The sequence below is a fragment of the Puma concolor genome, chromosome E1 (genome assembly GCF_028749965.1).
Source record: "Puma concolor isolate L17-30 chromosome E1, mPumCon1.1.hap2, whole genome shotgun sequence".
In the NCBI taxonomy this organism is placed as follows: Eukaryota; Metazoa; Chordata; class Mammalia; order Carnivora; family Felidae; genus Puma; species Puma concolor.
This window is the reverse complement of record NC_141680.1, coordinates 62,426,234-62,448,288: the sequence shown is the minus strand read 5'-3', so window position 1 is coordinate 62,448,288 and position 22,055 is coordinate 62,426,234. Positions and strand designations below refer to the sequence as shown.

General features: G+C 61.4%; 1 protein-coding gene across 1 annotated transcript in view; it reads right to left on the bottom strand.

Annotated features, from left to right (window-relative positions):
* BAHCC1 (BAH domain and coiled-coil containing 1) overlaps positions 1-21,297 on the bottom strand; it is a 63,050-nt gene extending 41,753 nt beyond the window's left edge. The window contains exons 1-2 of the mRNA XM_086685552.1: positions 21,117-21,297; positions 16,893-17,288 (exon numbers count right to left, since the gene is read on the bottom strand). Coding sequence (XP_086541678.1) covers positions 16,893-17,076 — 184 coding nt within the window. The 5' untranslated portion in view covers positions 17,077-17,288; positions 21,117-21,297. The remainder of the gene's footprint in view (positions 1-16,892; positions 17,289-21,116) is intronic.
* Positions 21,298-22,055: the final 758 nt, after the last annotated feature.

Genomic DNA, 22,055 nt, shown 5'->3' with positions numbered 1-22,055 from the left:
GCAGTTCTCAGGCCATAATAGGAAAATTCTGTGGTTGCTGAGCCACCCAGCCGACAAACGTGGAAGCAAGATGACAGGGGAGGCCCAACCACCAACAGCCCAGAACTAATAAAAGAAAAGGAAAATCGGATATAAGTCTGGTTCTTATTAGAAGGGTAAATTTAGCCCTTTGGCTGGGCAGAAGGGGCCGCCCTCGGACTTGGGGCTGAGAGTGACTCAGAGGGCCCCTCGGCCGGGGGGTCTGGGCAGCAGCGGCTGAGGGCCGCCCCCTCGCTTCTCTTCACACGGCCTTCCTTCCCTGCACACTCTCCCCGGTGGGGCAGCCAGCACATCCCCCTCCAGGACACTCCGGAGGGCAGGCAAGTGGGCTGGGGGGGCGTGGAGAGGGCCGAGCAGGTCTGGTCTCGGGGTTTGGTCTGATCTGGTCCTGCCGGCACGGGATGGAGACCGCGATGGGCGGGTCCCGATGGGACCACGTTCGTGGTAAGGCTCCATGCCTGGGGGTGGTGAGTCTGCACTGCCAGCCAAGAGGACCAGACACCGGGTCCTGTGTGGCCTGGCAGTGGACTGGGGCCCAGAGACTGTGATCTTCCTCCTGCCGCCCCAGCCTCACGAAGGCAACACCACTGGCTGCGTTGGGCAGAGGCCCCGAGGCCAGCACAGCCAGAGAAATTGAGGGGTGGGGGGCAGGTGCTGGCTGGAGGCCACCTGGGGTCAGGTTCACCCCAGGTGCATCCCCCATCCTGTGGATCCCTCTCTCCCTCTTTCCCTCCATCCATCCTGCCCTCCATTTACCCATCCATCTATCCACTTCTCCACCTGTTTATCACTCCTACCGCCCCCAGATCAAGGTGCACGACTTGTCCCTCTCCTGCCACCCCTCACCCCCACCCAGAGGCCACCCCTGTTGCATGCCCACCTGGGTGCTGGCCCCGGAGCAGAAGGCATGTGCGTCGCAGCTGTCGGGGGCACAGGCTCCCCACGCCATCACCCTAGCCTGCTGGCCACAGAGGTGGTTCTCTCGGCACTCAGAGCCGAGCTAAAGCATCACTGAGCCTGGGTTCGTAAGCCCCTCTGCTGCCCCAAGTAAGTGCAGGGCTCTTGCCCTGCCCGGAGCCTGGCAGCTTCAGGATGGGGCCCTTGGGGACGCCACATCTCCCCGGTATGAGGAACATCCTAGATGACACCCCACATCCAGCCCAGGTCCAGACACAAGGCCTGGAAGCTGGGCTGGCTTGGGTGGGCGTGGAGGGGTCTGGAGACGCCTCCCAAAGACACCTAGGGAGGCTACAGGCTGACCAGGCACCTGGCGCCCACAGCCAAGCGGGAGAGGCACTAGTGTGCATCAGTGAGCTCCAGCAGAGTTGTGGCCGTGGGGCAGCGGGCAGGGACGGCCGTGAACACTGGGGTCACTACCTCCGGCCATGGGGTCGGCTACCATGTTGGGCTGGGAGAGCTCTGCCCGGCCATTGCAAGGACCCAGGTCAGCTTCTGCTCCCTCGTGCCTGAGAAGGACCGGGGACCGAGGGCCTGACTCCCAGAACGGGGCTGGCTCGGGCTGCGAGGTCCTGGAGTGGGGCCAGAAGGGGCACCGAGATCTCCATGGGTCACTGCATGGACGAGCCTGTCAAGAGTCAGCGCTTAACCCACTGAGCCACCCAGATGCCCCTTTCCTTTTTCCTTCCTTTTTTTTTTTTTTTTTTTTTTTTTGCCAGTACTGACTTTCTGTCCTCATTTCCCAGCCACCTCCTTTAGGTCTGGTTCGATCCAGACACGTGGGGACTCATGCTCTAGGGCTGCCCCTTCTAGAATACATCCCTTCCGGCCTCTTTCTCAAGGCTCAGTGTGCACTCGGCCTCTTCCGTGAAACCCAGCCCGACCCAGCCCTCCACTCGGCACCCGGCAGCGCGTCCAGGCACTAAACCCCCATCGGGGCCCCGAGGGAGAGGCCCGCTGCCAGGCACGGGCCCCTGGTGAGTCCAGGGTCCCAGCAGCTCAACTCTGCAGAGAACAGAGACCAGAAAGCAGCAGGGACGGGCTGAGGAACAGCAGGGTGAGGCCACCTGACCCCAACGCCCCTCGGAAGCTGGTCCTGCCTCAGGCCCAGTCAGCGCAAGGCTGCCCTCAGGGCCAGAAGGGTCTCTTGGCCCACAGCGCTTTGCTCACAGCAGGGGGCTCCTGAAGGATGGGACACGGGACCTGGCAGGAAGGGCACAGAGCCAGAGAGAAACCCGGGGCAAATGCCCACAGTAGAAGAGCCTGGGAGGCGGAAAGGAACAGAAGTCCATAGAGCATTGCCTGCAAATGCTTTGCAGGGTGTGGGATTCGAGGGCCGGGGGAGGGAGGTGGAGAAGAGGCAGGGGTCTAATGAACCAGAGATGCCGTTCCTCTCTCAGACGGCACCACCGTGCAGGGGTGGGGGGGTGGGGGTCAGAGCAGGGGCTCCCGCCAAGCCGATGCCCTTGGCCGCGTGGAGGCCTGGCAGTATCCTGCCAAGAGAGCCAATGTGACTCGTCCAAGAGACGCCTGCGTGAGACCAAATCCCCAAGGGGACCCTGGGGGGAGCCTGGATCTGGGCCTGCCCGGCACCCGTGTCCAACGTTCCCAACAGACGGGGTCCCCAGTGACCCAGGCCCCAGGCCTCTCCTGGCCGAGACCTCTGGGCAGCCCGACCTTCTGAGGGGCCGTCCCTCTGCACCCCTTCCCTGCTGGCTCCTGGTGGGGGGTGTAGACCCCTCCTGGCCCACAGGGCTCGCAGGGCAGCCCGGGGAGGGGACGGGTGTGCACCGGGGGCTCTCTGCACCCTCGCCGTGTCTTCCTGCAGCCAGGCCACTTTGACGAAGCACCCCATTCCCTCACATGTGTCAAGATGAGATATTCTAGTCTCTAAGAACAGTCAGAATACGGGGCGCCCGGGTGGCTCAGTCGGTTGGGCGTCCGACTTCGTCTCAGGTCATGATCTCACGGTTCATGGGTTCGAGCCCCGCGTCGGGCTCTGTGCTGACAGCTCGGAGCCCGGAGCCTGCCTCGGATTCTGTGTCTCCCGCTCTCTCTGCCCCTCCCCTGTTCACGCTTTGTATCTCTATCAAAAATAAATAAACGTTAAAAAAAAAAAAAAAAAAGACAGCATAAGTAGAAGGAAAACTCACTCCTCAGAGGTAAAACGATGGTGCTTCTGGGGACTCTTGGGGTGCAGGGCAAGGTGGGGGTGGGGAAATTGCACCCCACTGATCCAGAGGCCCCCAGGACAGAGCAGTAGCCCTGAGGTGGGAGGGGAGGCCTCTGGAATGGGGCTAGATTGAAGGCCAGCCCAGGGGAGGCCATGGGGGACCAGGCCAGGGCCAGCCCAGCAGGGGCTTCCAAATGACAGAAAACCCAGCAGCCAACCCCCCATCCCAGCTCACCTGCCACCTGGCACCCTGCCCAATGCTCCCTGGCTGCCCAGCCGCTTGGGGCCGGGGCCGGGGTGGGGGGCGGCGGGCTGCACGGGTCCAGGGAGGAGGCACGTGGGCAGAGAACCAGCCCGGGGCTTCCGGCCTGGAGGCCTGTGCTCCCGCATTGCTCCCAATGTGACCAAGGGCAAACCAGTGGTGTCACTGAGCCTCTGTCACCTGGAGCCCATCTGCCCCAGGAGACTCGTCCCCGAGCCTGAGGGTGATCCCCCTCGCCCAATTCACACCCCGGGCTCCCAGCAAGTGTCCTGTGCAAAGGAGGGGAGGGGGCTTTGCGCTGGGCTGCCCAGACAGGCAAGGTCCCCCAGAGGACACCTCACACATAGCCTCTGAGGGTCAGAGGCCACAAATGTGCCATGACCCCTGGCTGCCTGTGCAGTGGCCAGCCCGGGGCCAGCTCCCCTCTCCTCAGGGGGACCCAGGGCCTGCACTGGCTCCAGGTGGTCCAGGGGGCGGCCCAGGTAAGCCCAGGGCACCTGCACCTGCACAGAGCAGGCGGCTGGTTCCGGAACAGCAGCAGAAAGTGCTGCCCAGACCTGACGGTGCGACATCCCTGTCACCCAAGCCACAGCCTGAACCCCGGGCTCCGTCCGGAGAGTGAAACTCTACCAGGCTCATTCAACGTTTATTTATTTTTGGGACAGAGAGAGACAGAGCATGAATGGGGGAGGGGCAGAGAGAGAGGGAGACACAGAATCGGAAACAGGCTCCAGGCTCTGAGCCATCAGCCCAGAGCCTGACGCGGGGCTCGAACTCCCGGACCGCGAGATCGTGACCTGGCTGAAGTCGGACGCTTAACCGACTGCGCCACCCAGGTGCCCCTCTACCAGGCTCATTCATTAGACAAACAATTCCTGAGTGCCCGCAAAGCGCGGGGTCGCCCGCCCTCACCCAGGCCCCGCCTGGGATCCGAGGAAGCCGCAGGCCAGGCACCCTGGCCTCCAACAGTGGCCCTTGGATCTCTCGGTGACCCGCACCGTCCTCGAGGCTATTTTGGGGCCAGCCTGCTGGCCTGCTGGTGGCATCCTTGGGGGCAGACATCTCACAGGTGGGAAGATGATGCTGTGCTTCTGTGGACAACACGCCCGGCCAGCGGGGTAAGCAGGCCCACGCTTGTCTGAGGGCCCTCTGCCGAGCAGGGATGGGGCTTTTGAAGGGGACGGGCCAGAGCGGGGTCCCCGTGACCAAGTGACGACAGGGTTGTGGAGCAAGGAGGGGGCAGGGGCCGAGAGGGAGGGAGTTCTCCAGCGGCTGGGCCGGGTCACACGCAGGGAGCCCGGGAACGTGGGGGCCTCGGCTGGCCAGCACTTGGAGGAGGAGGGCCCGGGCCGCAGAGGGGACCTGAGAGTAGTTGGCATACTGGGGCAGTTATGGCCTCAGGAGGGGTCCAGATCCAGTGGGGCCCCCCACGAGCCCTGACCCCTGTATGGAACCCCCTCCCCTTGAGCGTGGGCAGGATTAGATTCACTTCTACGAACAGAAAACGCCCTTTGGAGATCAGGTCATAAAAAGACCGTGGCTGCTGCCTTGCTCACCACCCTTGGAACCGTTGTCACCAGCCAGCAGTCGACAAGGAACTGGGGCCTGTGACAGCCACGTGGGGGGGAGGGGGAGCTTGGAAGGGGGTCCCCCACAGCCAAACCTTGAGATGCCTGAAGCCCGGGCGAACACCTTCACTTAGAATCCTGAGCCACAGAAACAGAGAGACAATAAACGTCTGCCGTTGTAAGCTGCCAAGTTTGGGATGATCCGTTACACGGCGGGAGCTAGCTAAGACACAGAGAAGCCCTGGAACCCAAGTGCAGAGGGTTTTTGTAGCATTTACAGTGGAACCCGGAGCAGAGAAGGAACCTTCAGCAAGGGGAAGGGAGGCTCAGGAGGGGAGTCGGCAACTCAGGGAACAGATCTGCTTCTGCAGACAAGCCAGAGATCCGGGTTTATGTGGGAAGTGCCCCAGCCCCGCCCTGGCCAGCTGGCAGCCTCCCAGCCCGGCCACACAGTGGTGCCCCCCACCTCCCTTCTAGTAGAGCCGGAGCACCGTAGGTGCACGGGCTGTGAGGCCCCTGTGAGGTGTCTCGTCCTGTCCCTCCTCGCGCTCGGCACCGCAAGGACCGCTGGCTCAACTCCCACTCAAGCGAGGGCCCTTTGGACTTCATCGTTTTGGGTTTCTGCTACTTGTCATCAAATCTGCAACAGGTTACGAAGGACGAGGCAGCCGCATGTGCACCTTTCCAACTTTTCTCGGTCTTATCTGTGTTCACACACGTTTAGGGCTTCTCAAGAAAGAGCTGGCCTAAAGATGTATTACAACTTAATTTAGATTTAATTCTAATGTTAATTTAAAATAAATTAAAACCTTATTTTTAGGAGACCCAAAGGGATGCAAAAAGTCTCAAAAAGGGGACCAGCTTCAGGCTAACTGCCCACAGGCGACCTGCTGGCCGGGGTGGCTGGGGCACGTGGTGGGCTGCCTGGATGGGGACACAGGACGCGTCCTGCAGGCTCCGGAGTCCAGCCCCTCCCCCTCCCCAACCTGTGCAGGGTGAGGAGGGCCGGGCACACAGGCCAGGGACAAAGGGATCTGCCGTCACCTTCCTACAAGAAGCAGCTGAGGCCAGAAGGCAGCTGGGGGCTGAGGCGCCTGGGTGGCTCAGTCGGTTGAGCGTCCAACTTCAGCTCAGGTCATGATCTCATGGTTTGTGAGTTCGAACCCCGCATCGGGCTCTGTGCTGACAGCTTGGAGCCTGGAGCCTGGAGCCTGCTTCGGATTCTGCTTCTCCTTCTCTCTCTGCCTACCCCCCGCTTGTGCTCTGTCTCTGTCTCTCAAAAATAAATGAATGAGTGAATGAATGAATGAATGAATGAATGAATGAAAAAGAAAAAAAGAAGGCAGCTGGGGGCCCCAGTTCTGCCCTCACCGCGTTCTCATCCATGTCTGGGTCCTGAACCCACCAACTGCTGGCCGCCAGGGCCCTGGGGAGTGCAGGGGAGGAGGCACCCGGGCTAGTGCCACAGGGGAGTGCAAGGTGCCTTCCTAAGCACACGCACAGGGACAGGACAGGGACAGGAGCGAGGGGCTGGGAGGGAAGAGTGAGTAGGGCCTGCAGGGGCAGGTGCAGGGGGGCTTGTGGGGAAGGACCTCAGTGAGCCGCAGGCTGGGGTGGCCTGCAGTCCAGCTGGTGTGCTGGGTCAGGTCAGCACACAGGCTCGGCTCGAGAGAGACGAGGGCAGCCCCCGGGGCATCCCCAGGCTGGAGAGCCAGAGGAGGAAGGGAGGACGGGGAGAAAGGAGGGAGGGAGGGAGGGAGGCGCTAACCTGAGAGTTTCCGGGCCTCTCGTGCTCAGTCAGGACCTGAGTGGCAGAGGACAGAGGCAGCCAGCTGTGGCTGGGTGACCCTCCCCGTCTGGCAGTCAGTGGCCGCCACCCAACCTCCCCCCCTGGCAAGTGTCCCCAGCCCCGGGGTCTTGCTGAGTCTTGCTCTCATTGGCCCAAACTGACTACAAGTCTGGGCCCGGGTGCCTGTCTGGGGCCAGGGTTTGGGGGTGTAGAAAGGGGGGAGCAGAAGGGAGGCTGGCTGTGGAGTCCTGCTCAGGCCCTGCCAGGTACACACGTGCTCGGGGAGGCCCGGGACACACACAGGCCGGGAGAGGAGAGACGCAGGTCCACTCACAGCCCCAGGCCGGAGTCCTGGGCCGCGACCACCTGCATCTCTGCACACTCACGAGGGAAGAGGTGCCCACAGATGCATCTCTCCCTGCTGACCCGCCTGGGGGGTTCAGGGTCGGTTCACAGGCAGGGCCCCTCCAGGATGCAGTGGCACCTAGGCCGAGGAGCCCAAGGGAGACCCCAAGAGCCTCCCTTGCCCCAGGCAGAGAACAGCCCTGCACCTCCGGGCCCCGGGGCCTGCCCTGGGTCATCTGCCCAGCCTCCCGGGGCCATCCTGCCTCTGACCTTGGACAGTTCCCTGTGGGCTCCAGAGAGAGATCCCCAGTGTCCCCTCCATCTACCGACCCAGGGCCACCCACACCACGCTGCGGGGCTCTAGGACCTGCAGGCCGCTCGGCCCAGACCTGGGTCTCTACCTCCCCAGTGCCGAGGATGGTGGCAGGACCCCAGTGCTGGGGTGCAAGAGCCAGAATGCATTTTTTAAAAGTTTTTTTTAAAGTTCAGTTATTTGTTTTGAGAGAGAGAGAGAGGGAGCAGGAGCAGGGGAGAGAGAGAATTCCAAGTAGGGTCCACACTATCGGCACAGAGCCTGACACGGGGCTTGAACCCACCAACCGTGAGGTCATGACCTGAGACAAAAACCGAGAGTCAGACGCTTAACCGACTGAGCCCCTCGGGTGCCCCCAGAACCCCTTGTCTAACTCTGTGGTCAGACTAAGGCCCCAAGACCACAGGACCTCAAGACAGACACCACGGAGAAGGGCCAGGGGGACTATGACCCGTGAAGGTCTGCCTGACTGTCCCCAGGGAAGCAGCCCTTCCTGCAAGACCCAGGGCCCTGTCACTTTGTCTCCAGGCCTCCGGGCACATCCTGGGGCAGGACTGTGTACAAGCATGTGTCCAGCCAGCTCTAACGGGCTCCTAAGGGACAGAGCCGGGGCTGCCGTCCCGCCATGCACACCTCCCAGGGCTCGAGCTCCAGAAAGCAAAGCGGCACAGCGTGAAAGGCTTGCCTGCCCGGGACAGAGACACCACGGTGGCAGGGGGTGAGACCCACCACCCCTGCCTTCTCCCTGCCCCCTTTTCCCTCCACAGCTCTCATCTTCCTTTGGTTGGTTGCCCCCCACCCCCACCCCCACCCGTGACCCCACTGCCGGGCGCAGCCACCCACACGGCCACCAGGGAAGGGAGGGGCATGTCCTCCCCTCCCACCAGCGCCCTGTGACCCAGGTGAAGCCTCTGGCTTCTGCCCCCAACCCCTGCCGCCAGGTGTGATACTAACACAGGGGAGAGCTCACTGTGCCAACCTGCTCAGCTCTGACACCTTTTAGAACGTGGCACAGCTTGGGAGCCTCTGCAATGACACAAGATGCTTCTGGAAGGTGAGGAGATGCTGCCCTGGCCCCTGGGAGGTGGCTGCAGAGGCTGGGGACATGTGGAGGGCACCGCCAGCACAAGCGTCCCCGCGTCGTGCTCGGGTGTGGGGGCGGGGCAGCTTGGTTTTAGCGAGGAGACCTAGGGCCAGTGCAGGCCCTGGCACATCTCCCCGGGTCGGTTCCCCCAGAGAGGGTCCTGGTCTGCCCTCTTCTCCAGCGTGGGGGTGACACTGCAGGACAGAGACCTCGTGTCCACAGGCACACACGTGCCGCCCGAGCATGGCACACACCCCCCTTACGGCCTCCCCCGTCCTGGGTGGCCCAGCTCTGGCAGGCCGCGGGGACAGAGGACACAGACACCCCACACTCAGGCCCCTGCTGTCCACTGGGGAAGGGACCCCCACCGCCACGGGTCAGGGCGGCTGCGCTGGGATTGCCACGGAGCACGTGGGGCAGGAGGTGGGCTGCAGGCGCAGAAGGCCCTCCGGAGTAGGACAGGGGGAGTCCGAGCACAGCTGGGGGCACGTTCGGGGCTGGGGGGCCTGGGCAGAGCTGCATGGCAGAATCACTTGGGGCTCTGGAAATGCGTGAGGCCGGGACCCTCTAGGGCCAGCTGCGGATCAGAACAAGGGCGGGGGACAAGGCCTGGGCACCGGCGGCCTAGGCACCGGCTGGAGGGTGGCTCCGGGAGGGGCGGGGGGTAGGGAAGCAGAGGTGCGTGGGGCAGTGCAGTGGCCATGGGAACAGCCTGCGGCAGGCCAGGGGCTCCGGGGATCCACAGTGAGAGGGCAGGAAGGAGCTAAAATGAGGTGGGCAGCTCACCAGGTCCAAGCCCCGTAAGTGAGGGCCCCGAAGGGGCTCCACCCCGGCAGGGGCCCAGGAGCAGGTGGCGGGAGACAGAGCAGCGCGCACATTCAGGTCACTGGGCAGGTGGGCGCACAATTCGGGTGGGATTCCCCGAAGGCTGGTCGTGGGTGAGCGTGAGACCTGTCCGGTGGCCTGAGCACAGGTGAGCAGGGTGCGGCCTGCATCCGGGCCCTGGGGGCACAGGTGAGCTCAGCCAGTTACCCTCTGGCTGGCCCACTGGGGTCCGCAGGGTGGGCCTCTGCCTCTGTCCACAAAGGGGACACGGGCTGTGCCTGGGATGGAGTCTGTCACTCAGTGCTGCTGGGGGGACACCGGGCGGGCAGTGTAGCCCCACCCACTGCCAGCACCGCTGTCCCCACCCTGGGCTCCGTTCCTGGGGCCCCCAGAGGGCCTTCTTCTCACCCCTGTCCAGCCGTGCTCCACCACGCCCGCCTCTGGGTCGGCGGGGGGGGGGGGGGGGGGGGGGGGGGGCCACAGTGCACTCCCCCGGCGCTGCCTGTGGTGTGGACATCCCCCGGAGGAAAGCCCCTGGCTTCCCAGAGGGACGGGCCGAGGGACCCGGCCGAGACCCACCTTCCTGGGAGGACGGCACAGGGGGTTGGCTGAGCTCTTATTCAACTCACCTCAGGACTCACTTTCTTGACGGGGCGCCCCAAGAAGGCACTGCTCCCAGACCACCCTCGGGGACCCCAGCCTGCTGCTTTAGAGGCTCCTGCGGACAGCACACCCATCTTCTCCTCCCCTCCCCCATTTCTGGAAATTTCCAGTGGAAAACCAAGTTCCTGCCCTGAGGGGGGCGGGGGGGGGGGGCTTCGTCTTTCCATCCGGTTCCAGGCACACAGTGGGTCCCCCCACCGAGCCTCAAAAGCATTTGCATCGAGAGACACTGGACTCTTTGTTGGGGGGCCTGGGAGGGGACAGGGGGCAGGGAACCCAACCCACCTGTTTATTCCCTTCTCCTCCTCCCCCCGCCCCAGGTCAGAATGAAAAACTCTTCCTGGCTGATCCAATCTGGAACCTAATCGTCTAGACAGCTGCAGCGGCCCTCGGATGCCAGCCCGGCTGGCTCCCAGCTTGGGCGCTGGACGCCTCCCCGCCAGGCCCTCGGCAAATCCAGCACCCCCCACCTCCCGCGGGCGTAGCCCAGTTCCCACCGGTCGCCTGGCCTCCGGAGGCAGCTGTTCACAGGGCCACAGGAGGCAGTAATATTATATATTACAACAAACAGGGGCGGCCCACTGACAAATAGACCTGCGTGATCTAAACGGTATATTATCCCATAAAAACGTCAGCGGGCAGAGCGTCAGAGCCAAGGCAGAGCGGCAGCCCCACGCACATGGGCTCCCGAGGCCCGAGCTCGGTCGGCGCGGCCCGGAGGCTGCGGGACATTTTCTAGAGGCCGCATGCTGGCTCTGATTTTGTGGTTTGCTTGTGGTACCCAGTCTTTGGTGCGACAATGGAGACCCCAGAGGTTAATGGGGGCCGGAGACCCGGGAGCTGGTCCCTAGTGGATGAGTCAGGGATGGGCGGTGGGGGGGGGGGGCCGGTAAGAGCAGAGCAAGTCGCCTATCTGCCAGACAGGCTGTGAGCTCTGCGTCCCAAAGCCCCACGTCAGCGTGGAGAATGTCGTGTGATGCGAAGGCCCCAGGAAGAACGGGCAGCAGCAGGGTCACCTCTCCAGTGGGCTGCGGGCAGCGACTGGTTTGAGAACCTTCTCTGGACAGGTGACGATGAGCCAGGCTTTCCTGCACAGGGGCCTGTCCTGGGGGAAGCTTTCTTCTTAGAAACTGCCAGAAGTCACTCAGGGTGGATGCTGATAGGCAAGGCAGCTGCTGTCTGAGGACGTGAGACCACGACAGCGTGGCTGTGAGGGGTTTTCTCGTGGCACTAGGTGACAGAGAGCAGCCCGGATGCGGGGCAGAGGCCTCACGTCCCTTCCGCGCCGGCCCTCGCGTAGAGACCGGACCCCTCTGAGAAGACCACGCCGAGGGAAGGCATGGGCGGCGGGCTGAAATCAGGGGGCCTGGTGAGGACCCCCAGGGACTCTGGACACGCCAATCAAGACAGCGGCCACACAGGATCCAGGGGGTGGAGGGCAGCTCCCATCTGCTGGGGGCCCATATCCAGAGGCCTCTTCCAGGATGCAGGGAAAGATGGCTGGGGGGGGCGGGGGACGGGGGGCGCCCAGGGCCCCTCTCCACCCACCTGAAAAGAGTTCACTCCCAGGGGCACTGGCTGAACTCTCTCTGTGCTAGGGACCCCCCCCCCCCCTCCCTGGAGCTGACCCAGGGGCATCCTGGGAAGTGTAGTCTTTTAGGGATCAGGAAGGCCTGCAGGGATTTCTGGGGGTGTTCCACCGAGGAACCACGGAGGAAGAGGAGGGTGCAAAGGGGACTACCTGACCCTAATCCCTGCGGGAAATTTAACATGCCTGAGAACGGCTGAATTTAGACACCAGCCAATGCTGCAGTTCCCGCCCCAGGCCTTTGCGTGCTGGTTTCTCTAGCAAGCCCACCCAGCTCTTATTTTGATGGGGAGACCCGGGAACTCCCTAGAGAGGAAAGACCTCGACCAAAGTGCCCCCCCCCCCCACCTCCTGCCCTCCTCTGGTCACTGACCCCAGACACCAGGAGAGAGAAGCGCCGGCCAGAGGACAGGGGTGCTACCTGGCGGGCTCCAGGAGAGGCTGAGACGCATCCCGCACACTCTAGAACATTATTTACGCTCACAGCCCGCTCTGATGACATATGTAAGTTGACAGCGAACATCCTATCAACTTGCTGGAGTGTATCTTGATTGTTAAAACACACTCTTAAAGGTGTACGATCATTTATCAAATTAAAATAGCCACACCTTGCCGGTCTCTTTTCTGCCTCCCCTGACCGCCCCACCCCCACCCCCACCCCGCGGCCTCCCTCCTCCTCCGGCCTCCTGGGCACCCCACCCTTTCACCCAGGCCCTGCTCCAGCGTCCTGTGCTTCCAGGGACCCTAGGCCCAGCGCCCCCCCCCCCAACCCTGCCCCAGGCTAGGACAAGCCCACTAATCGCCAAGAAGTGACAAACGCCAGAAGCCCCACCAATTAAATTTAAACTCATGCAAAGCTCAGTGGCCAGTAAATTATTATTTTTATTAGCTTGAACCAAGTTCCCGTAAGAGAGAAAGTCAACTTGCTCCCATGAATGGCTCTTGTATAATTTATTTAACTCTGTGCTCTTTGCCAAAGCCTGGAATATTTTTAGCCCGTTCTGTTGTTGGATTTGGCTTTTTTATGTGTGTTTCTGAGGGGTATTTTTAGCCTCATCCGTGTTATTCTAACAGACTCCTATGCGTTCGGTCCTGTCTGTGCGGGCTGTTGAACCCAGTCTCGAAGCAGAGGAGGGAGATTTCTAAGAATAACCGGGGAGCGTTTGGGGGGGGGTGTGTGTGTGTGTTTTCCAGGGGAGATGTGCTATCTGTACGAGGCCGTTCCCTGCCTCGCCGGCTAATTTGCTTTATTACTCACGTGACCTGAATATTCCTATAGGAATATCCTTATAGGCAATAATCAGACGTGGGCAGCACAAGCCCCACTGAGAAAAAACCCACATTCCAAAAATGGCTTCGGTGGGGCGGGCAGGGCGGCCACAGCCGGGCTGGTCTACGCGGCCGCCGGGATTCCCGGGGCTCTGCGGCTGGGCGGCCGCTTTCATGTCTGGTTCTGTCACTTTCAGAGCAGGATGGGTAGAGTCTTCAGAAAGTAACTCTTTTCACACCTACTTAATGTTGGTAACTGTTGCAGAAACACTCCATCGTGTCATTGAGTTAATGAGGTATTTACGAAAATGTATTTTTTTCTTTACAAAAAAATATCACATGATGAGGGAGGGGGAACCTTTGATGGGGTCTTTTCACACTAGGAAATTATCTTTTTTCCTCTAGTGTGTTTTGCTTTCTTTCTTTTCGAGGCTGGCAATCAGAAGCCCGTTCAGCAGGGAAGGAGCCTGTGGCACTCCCAGGAGAAGGGACCTGCCGCCCGATTTATTCCCAACGTCCCCAGGCCCCAGGCACCTGGCTTCCAGGCCAGGCCATTTATACCATTTATACCCCGAGAGAGAGAGACAGAGAGAGAGACAGAGAGAGAGAGAGAGAGAGAAGAGGTAAAGAGGAGAAGCCAACCCACAGCCAGATTACTGAAACCAAGACTCTCGGCACCTCCGCCTACCTCGGCTGGAGGCCCGATGATTCTCGAAGGCTGGGCCTGATGGGCCTGAGGGGGTATGGGCAGAGGAGGATACAGGAGGCCTGGAGCTGACCGGCCGGAAGAGGCGGTGGGGACCCGCTTCTCCCAGGCCAGGCTGCCAATTTTTAAAATGCTCCGAGAGAGGCGCGGTCCCCGATCGCTCCGGGCAGTAGTGCTGATGAAAAATCTTGGGTTGATGCGTTGTTGATTCCCCCCCCCCCCCCCCCCAGATTTCACAGCTTTGCCTCCGGACCATCTGTATTAGAGACAAAATCTAACACTGCACTAAAAATAATGATTCCAAACATTTTAATTGCACCTTTTGGTGACAAGGTTACTGGAACAGCACTTTACCATAAAACCGTACAGCCCGATTCTAAAGCTACAAGCACTTCCATTTTTAGAAAAACAATGGAAGAAACCTGACGTCCCATCAGGGTCCTCAAGCTGACATTTTGAAAACACTGGGTGGGGCAGCACGGGTGGCGGCCTGGTGGCCCGAGCCCCTGGGCCCGGCCAGGGTGGCCGAGGTGACCGGACCCTACTACGCCCCCGTCAGACCTGCACATAGCAAGAAGCTCAGACCATTCTCCTTTCGGCGGGGCGGTCGGAGCGGGGAGGGGCGGCCGGCTGCGGCAGCCTTGGCCTGGCCTGCGGATCCGAGGCCATCTGCGGAAATGGGAAGAAGAATCCGCCAAGCTAGCCATTTGGAAATCCGTGCACAAGATGGGGAAAAATTTTTTTAACTTAATTATACTTTTTTCTTTCTAAACTAGATCATATATAGATACAGACCAGAGCAAAGTGATCTGGTGTATAATTCCTTTAAAAAAAAATTGATGTAGCTAAATTTTAAAAACCAATACAATATTCTGGCTTTCAGCAATTTCAAAAGGCTTTCAGCAGCAGATGTTTCTTGCTGGATGCCCGCTCGGCCAGCCTTTCCGTCACTAATGGGTCGGACACCTCCAAGCACAATAGGTCTCTCTGGTCCCCCAGGGGGGTGGAAATGGCCTCCAGGAACAGGGAACACGTGGCCCTTCAGCCCCCCTCTGAGGGTGCCCTGGGGACCTCCAGCGCCCTCTAGAGCACCCTGCGTATGGGGAGGCGGGCTGGGTCTAGGTCAAGGACACACACCCGGCCAGCGCCCACCCAGTATCTCCCAAACCCAGCATGGCCTCTGCTCCAAGAACCACGTGGTCAAACTTGAAAAGAGCAAGACAATGGTTCGGGCCACCCCGACCGCATTCCCACCTGACTTGGTGGTGCCTCCATCCGGCAAAAATAGCAGAAAAGGGACATGGTGGCTGACCAGGACCTGGCTAGGCTGTGGGCGGATGAGTGGGGGCAGAAGAGACAGCGGTGACCTGAACAGACGGGGAATCCCACCTGGCTGTGCCTCCCCAGAGTGGGATAGCCCTGGGGAAGCCTCAGTGTCAGGGGCCCTTCCAGACCCTTGTTTTTTTCTGTGATGCTGCTACCTGCTAGGCTAGTGGGCCTGGCATATGGGGGGGGGGGGGGGTGGTGAGTACAGCTGCTCTCTCCCCATCCCCCAGCCTGCAGGCTCGGCCTTCCCACCCTCAGCAGGGGCTGCAAGCCAGCAGCCTGGAGAAGGGGCTAGTAGGGGGGTGTGCTGTCCCTGCTGCCACCGTGAGCCCTGGGCCGCAGCCCCCCAGTGTGGGCTGAGCCGGGTGGGCAGCACCTCCAAAGCAGGGGCAGGAGGGACACTTAACTTCAGGGAGAGCCTGGCCGGATATTTTTAAATCACCCATTTCCCAAGCAAGTACTTTTCCTCTTTTGAGTTATAAATCTAGAGAGGGAAAAAAGAAATGGATAGAAAGAGGAAACAGTGAGGAAGAGAAAAAAAGGGCAGCCTTGCCGAAGGCTCGCGCTGGGGCAGGAAATGGCACGGGGCTGATTCCAGGAGGGCACGGGAGCCCAGCCCCTCCACTCCCTGCCTTCGTCTAACTTTCCGAATCTCTTCATGTTGTGAATGCTAAAAGCCCATTAGTAATTAAGCAATTTTCATATTTTTTCTTTTTAGGAAATTTATGTTTTCCTTTCTGACTGCCCTCCCTTCTGACTTTTTCCCTTCTAGCTCGACTCTTCCATCCGTTTTAATCCACACGCTAATTGTAATCCCATTAAAGCAGATATAATTTTATTAGTATTCACAGTTCATCAAGCTAGCAATAATAACTGTTACTGCCAAATTGACAAACAAAAAAAGGCGGCAAACAACATTTCTGATGTTTAGGACAAACTGTAAACAAAAGCAAGCCAGCCTTCAAGGGTGACCAGCAGGCCCCCACACCAAGCCCCAAACCATTCCTGCAAACTCTGTGGCCACTGGCCAGTGACCCCCGGGTCTCCTAGAGGGAGCTGCCCCTCGGCTACTGGCTGCCCGGCTCTGCTTCTCCCCTGACCTTGCTCAACAGTAATATCAAAGCCACCTCAGAAGGGTTAGGGTGGCTCCGGAGGCCTGGGTCAGCACTGCCAAGGACCAGCCCTCTCCGGAAGGGGATCCGAGAGGACAGGAACGCCGGGCAGCCACAGTTCCCTCCTCTTGGAGCAAATTCGCTGCGAACTCGCCTGCACCGAAATACGGAGGCAGTCCCGCGCCACCCCCAGCCCGGCCGGCGCCCGGCGCTGCCCTCCCCCAGGGCCGCGGGCCGCCAGCCTGGGCCGCGCTCTGGCCACGCTTTGTCCGGCTCTAGCAGGATACCAGAGGCACTTGTGAAAGCACACGCAGCCCCTGCAAACCCATTCTCACCCTGACACTTCAAGGCTTTATATAGAAACAGGATTTGCTCGTCTTACACCGGCAGTCCCTATTAACGCTCGCCCCGCGCGCACACCGCCCTAATCCGCCAGGCCGCGGCGCCCCCCCACCCCGCCCCCCAGTCACAACAGCCGTTTTGTTCCCGCAGAAAGTGCCTCGTTGTCCCAGCCCCAGAATGTCTTAAGGATGTGAATGCAGAATGCAGAAATGAGGTTTCCGCGGAATTTAGTTCTTCTGCAGGAACGGGTGGGGGAGGGGGGCAGGAGGGGAAAGGCTTTATTTTTAGCCGGCTCCGGGGCTGCCCCTCCGAGACCCCGGAGACCCCGGGGAAGGCCGCTCTAAACCGCGATGATCCGGCTCGGGGGGCCCCCGCTCGGGGCCCGCCACCGGTGCCCGTGCAGGGAAATGAAACCGAAGGCTGCTCCGCAAGCGCTCCGAGCCGCGGAGGGGGCGCGCGCCCGTTCCCCCAGGCCCGCGCCCACCTCGCGGCCGGGCCTCCTCTCCCGCGCCCGCCCGGGCCGGCACTGACCTGTGTGCGAAGCCATGGGCAGCGGCGACGGGAAGTACTTTCCGGGCTGGAAGTGCGCCGGGGGCTGCGCGGCGGGCCCGGCGGGGGCAAGGCGCGCGGCGGCGGCGGCGGCAGCGCTGCGGTGGCCCAGGCTCCCGCGCTCCGACAGCAGATGCGGCGGCGGCGCGAAGTCGCGGCCATCCATGCCGGGCCCCGGCCCCGGCCCGCCGCCGCCTCCGGGGAGCAGCGCGGCCGGGGCCCGGGGGCGGCTCGGCGCGCGGGCGGCGCGCGGGCGGCGCGGAGGAGGCGGCGTCCGGGGTCACCGGCGGGGTGGCGGGCCGGTCAGCACGCCGGCGGACTGGGCTCCTCGGCGGGCGGCCGCGCGCCGAGCCGGCGGCCGCCGTGCGGGTCCATAGTCTGCGGAGGCAAGCACAAGAGACTCGGTGACTCGGGGGGCTCGGCTCGCCTGGGGGTCCTCGCCCCGCCCGCCGGCCGGAGCCGCGGCCGGGCCGGGCCGGGCCGGGCGGCCGGGCCCGGGGCACGCGGCTCGTGTCCCGCCGCTCACGCGCGCGCCGGGGCCCCCGGACCAACCGGTCCCCGCGCGCACACGCACCGTCCCGGCCACGCTCGGCCCCGAGGAGCCTGGGGGAACCCGGCTGCAGCGCTCGCCGCTTCCCCTCCGCGTCCCCGCGGGTCCCTGCGGCGAGGGCGCCGCGGCAAAAGGCTGCTGGCTCCGCTGGGTGATAAAAACCCAAATCTGCGAAGCCATCACGCACACGCACACACACACACACACACACACACACACACACACACACACACACTCACTCACTCACACGCACACCCTCTCCCCTCCCCCGCTGCCCAGAGGTGTCTCGGAGGAAAAGGCCCGAGGTCCACGCTCGCCTTTTTCCTCTCCCCCGTCATTCCGAGGTCCAGCTTTTACTACATTCCGCTTAACCGAATAACCATGCTAATTAAGCGAGTAATTTTATTGATTGTAACTCAAGACTTTTTTTTTTTTATAACCTTCCTTTTCTCCCCTTCTCCCATCCCCCCATGCGTCTTTCGGCCCATTCTTTAGAACCTGCCGCCCTCCCCCCTCAACCGGACGAGGCCCCCGTCCCCAGCACCAAGCGGGGACCCTGGGCCGGGGACCCCGGGCCAGCTTCCCAGAGTCCCAGGAGTCTGCGTCCGCTGCCGGTATCACCTGGGCGGCCACGCCGCAGTGCCCGGCCTGCTGTCCCCGAGCCGGGAGCTTCCCGGCGAGGCTGGAACAATTACCCCGCCCCCCAAATTCACCCAGGATCTGCCTCTGCGGACTGGGGACTTTAGGGAGGGGGGGGGTGCTTTGAGAGTCAGAAATTGTTTTCTCTTAACGCCCCACATCGGCCATAGAATTTCTCCCTGCAGCGCCTGCCCCGAGTCTCCCGGCGGCCAGCAGCCCGGGGCAAGCAGGGTCTGTGGCGGCCAGCTCGGCCCCCTGGGCGAGGAAAGTCGGCCAGCCCCGTGCACCCTTCCTCCCAGCTGAGGCCCCAGCAGACCCTGGGACTCAGTTATGGGTTTCCACCTCCCGGCAGGGACACTTAGAAACACCCCCCACCGCCCTTCTTTTCCACCCCCACCCAACCAAGGGAGTGCACTGCGGGGCTGAGCGTGGAGCTACGGAGCCGGGGACAAACTGCACCACTGTGAGTGAGCGTGTGCAGTTCTCCCACCCTGCATATCGCTCTTAACCTCCTAAACCTGCATTGTTTTAATGTTCTTTATCACCTCCAACAAAAGGGAGATGGGTAGGCTCAATGTTAATTGTGAACCCTGCAGGAAACCTGGTTTGTTTGGGGTTTTCTTTAGCCGTCCCACCGTGAGGAGAGGGCGAATAAGATGTTTTCCATCTCGTGAATACCATTTTAAATTGCTATATTTAATGCTACGAGTTCTACAACGTCTTATTTGCAGACTATTTGGGGTTTGATTTAATCTATAACCAAAAACATAATGTATTAAGTGAATACATATTTGCTCAGCTGATAAGCTTAATATTTATTCGGAGAACTTTTGCATTGTAAATAAACGGGACCTGGACAAAGAATTCTCTTTGTCTCTCAACTTCATACAAAGAGGTTTGGGGTTCCCTCGCCTCTAGGGATCGCCAGCTCTCTCCCCCGGTCTAACAAATAACTCGACTCGCCGCCGCTTGGGCCTGCAAAGCGAGCGCCAAGCTGCCGGGGCCAGGGCAGCGCCGGCGAGGAGGCTGCCCGCGCCGGGGTCAGGGGAGGGGCGGCCCGGGCCAGGGTTGGGGGGGGGGGGGGGCTTGGGGAGTGACAAAGGGAGAGAAGGAGGGGAGGGAGGTCGGGAACCTGCAGCTTCAAAGGCGCCGAGGGCCCGCGGCTGCGCCCGCGGGGGTGCGAGGCTTCCCGGCGGCCTCCGGGGAGTCGTGTGTGCAACGCTTTTGTTTTGTGGGGGTTTCTTTTTTTCCAGTACGAGATTTCAGAACTGCCGAGAAAGCGCGAGCTGCTCGCGATTCTCGGGACGCGGGCTCGGCTGCCAGCAGCACTTTTAACCTTCCACCCCTGGCCGGCGGATCGCGGGTTCACCAGCCCGCCAGTTTTTTTACGCAGACTGGGGTTGAATTATCGTCGCCCGTCCGTGCCACTGAGATTCTTACTGGATTGGAGGGACTTTTCTTTGTGTCCTTTGCTCCGGAGGAGAGGCCGCGCAGCGCCTCCTCGGCCGCCAGCGAGCGGCTTCCGCGGCCTGCGGAACCCAGGCCGAGGAGGGAGCGGGGCGGGGAGGCGCGGCCGCCGCAGCTAGGGCCCGAAGGCCCCGTGCCGTCACCCGCCAGTCCCAGGGCTCCAAGCCCCCTCCCCCCAGCTGCTCGAGAGGCCGAAGCAGAGGACAGCACAGCAGCCACAGGCCTGGCCGGTCTAAGGAAGGAAATGGGAGGGAAAGCGGCGGAGAACGGGGGACCCCGCGCCGGCCGGAGAAACGATGACAAGGGCATTTTGGAAAGAACCGAACCTCGGAACGCTCGGCTCCTCCCTGGGCTGGCGGGGCTCGGTCCCCAGAGCCACCGTCCCCGCTTTGCGTGGCTCACGCTCTCCTGAATGCGGGGCTCCTTTAGGTTTGCTTTGGTTGTAACTAAAGGACTAAAAATCCCACCGTCGCTTCGGCCGCCCCCCGGTTAAAAGCACCCATTCCCGTGTGCCTCCCCCGGCGCCCGTCTCCCAGCGCGCGCGCGCGCGCCGTGGGGCCTGCAGGCTGGGCTGCGGCCAGGGGCACACCGGGGCGCGGACTGCTCCGGCGCCGCCGCAGAACCCGCTCCCTGCGAAACGGCCGCGCCCGCCCCCCCGGGAGAGGACCGAGGGCCCGGCCGCACTAGAGACCGCGGCCCGGGGTGCACTCGCCCGCAGACCCCCGCCTCGCTGGCCGTGGCCCGAGCCCCGCGCGCTGCCCGGAACGCGCGCGGTGAAAACGCCCCGCTGCGCCGGCCTCGTTGCCCCCCTCATCCATCCTCAGCGCCCCCCACCCCCCAGGAAAAGAATTTCTGAAATGTTCTGCAATGAATTAGGCTCTGGAAAGCGAAACCCGAAGAACTCGCGTTACCCCTCCCCGCCCCGGCCCCTCGCCCGCACCCAGCCGGCGGCCGGAAAGCCCCTCTGGTCAGCGGCCCGGGCCGCCTAGGCCACCCCGAGCCGGCCCGTTCCCAGCGCCGCCGAGCGGCCGGGCGGGGCCGACCCGGGGCTGCTCGGGGGAGGGAGCGAGATGGGGGGGCAAACAATCGGGGTTCGTTCGTGGTGCAGCCGGAGCTCGGCGCTCGTTGGCGGCGTCCGGGGGTTCCTCGCCGACGGTCCGCCCGGAGCCGCCCGCGCGGTTCGCGCTGGACGCAGCCTGGCTGTCCCTGTCCTGTCGCGATTATTTATTTTTAATGCTGGGTGTCGATCGAGACAACAAGCGCTCAGAGCAAAGCAAGGACGCATTACGGGGGGAATTTTAAACCGATCGATAAGATTTTTCAGAGGAAAAAAAAATCGCTCTCCTATTTAGACCATCTTTAAAAAAAAAAAGCCTACTCCACATTATAACGGAATTTTAAAAAGGGAAGATATATATTTCTTAACATCACAACCCTGAATTTCTCTTGCTAAAAAGAAAAAAATGTAAATCCCCAAAGCCAAAATAAAAAATAAAATAATAATAAAAATACAAAAACAAAAAAAAATGAAAGCAATTTCAGTTACTTACTGGAGGTTGTTTCCTGGATACAATTGAATGCAATACAATTAAATCAGTAAATGTGACTTTGTTTTGTATTCCTATTGGTATTTTCAATGTGCTGACTGTTGCACTGTAAATGCACCGCTTCCACCACAACGACTCTAGCGAGCCCATCCAGAGCGGCTCTCAAACCTGCAGCCCGGCGCGGCGAGCCACGGGCCCTGCATACTAATAAGCTCGTGCCACTCAGCCCCGAGCAGCCAGCGCGCTGATTGGCCGCGCAGCCCTCCGCGGCCGGGAGCTCGTGCCACTCATTCGGCGTAAACAGGCCTCCCAATAGGCTGGCGCCGGGCCAGAGAGCTGCCAATCAGGGAGCAGCAGGGCTACTACTGAGCCCGATGGCGCCTAATTCAAGCCCGGCGACTGCGCAGCTCCTCTGCGCAGATCGTTGCTGTTGAATGGGAATGTGGTGGCGCAGGGCGGGAGAGGGAGCAAGGGCGAGTGGGAGCGCGTGTCCGCGCATAGGGGGAGGCTTTTTCTTTTCTTTTTTCTTTTCCTTTTCTTTCTTCCTTTCTTTTTTCTTTCTTTCTTTCTTTTTTTAAAATTAATCCAGCAGGTCTAACGTTTGGCTTCTGGTGCAACAGAGGCCGGGAGAAAGAAACACCACCACCCGTTAAAGCAGATTTTTTTTTTTTTTTTTAATACCTGGGATGTCTGGCAGGTGGCTGAACCCCGCACAAGTAGGCCCGAGCTCCAAGCATAGAAGCCTTCTCGGGTTGCCTGGTCCTTCCACCATCCGGACCTTGGCCTGGTCGCACCGACCTCAGGAATGCCTGCACTCCCGAGGCCAGGGCAGCGCAAGCCCCAGAGTCACCTGCCTGGTCCCCTCCTGTCCCTTGCCCTGCGGATCGGACCTCAGGGACATGGTCCTGCATCTCTGGCTATCTGTCTACCAGCTCTCATTTT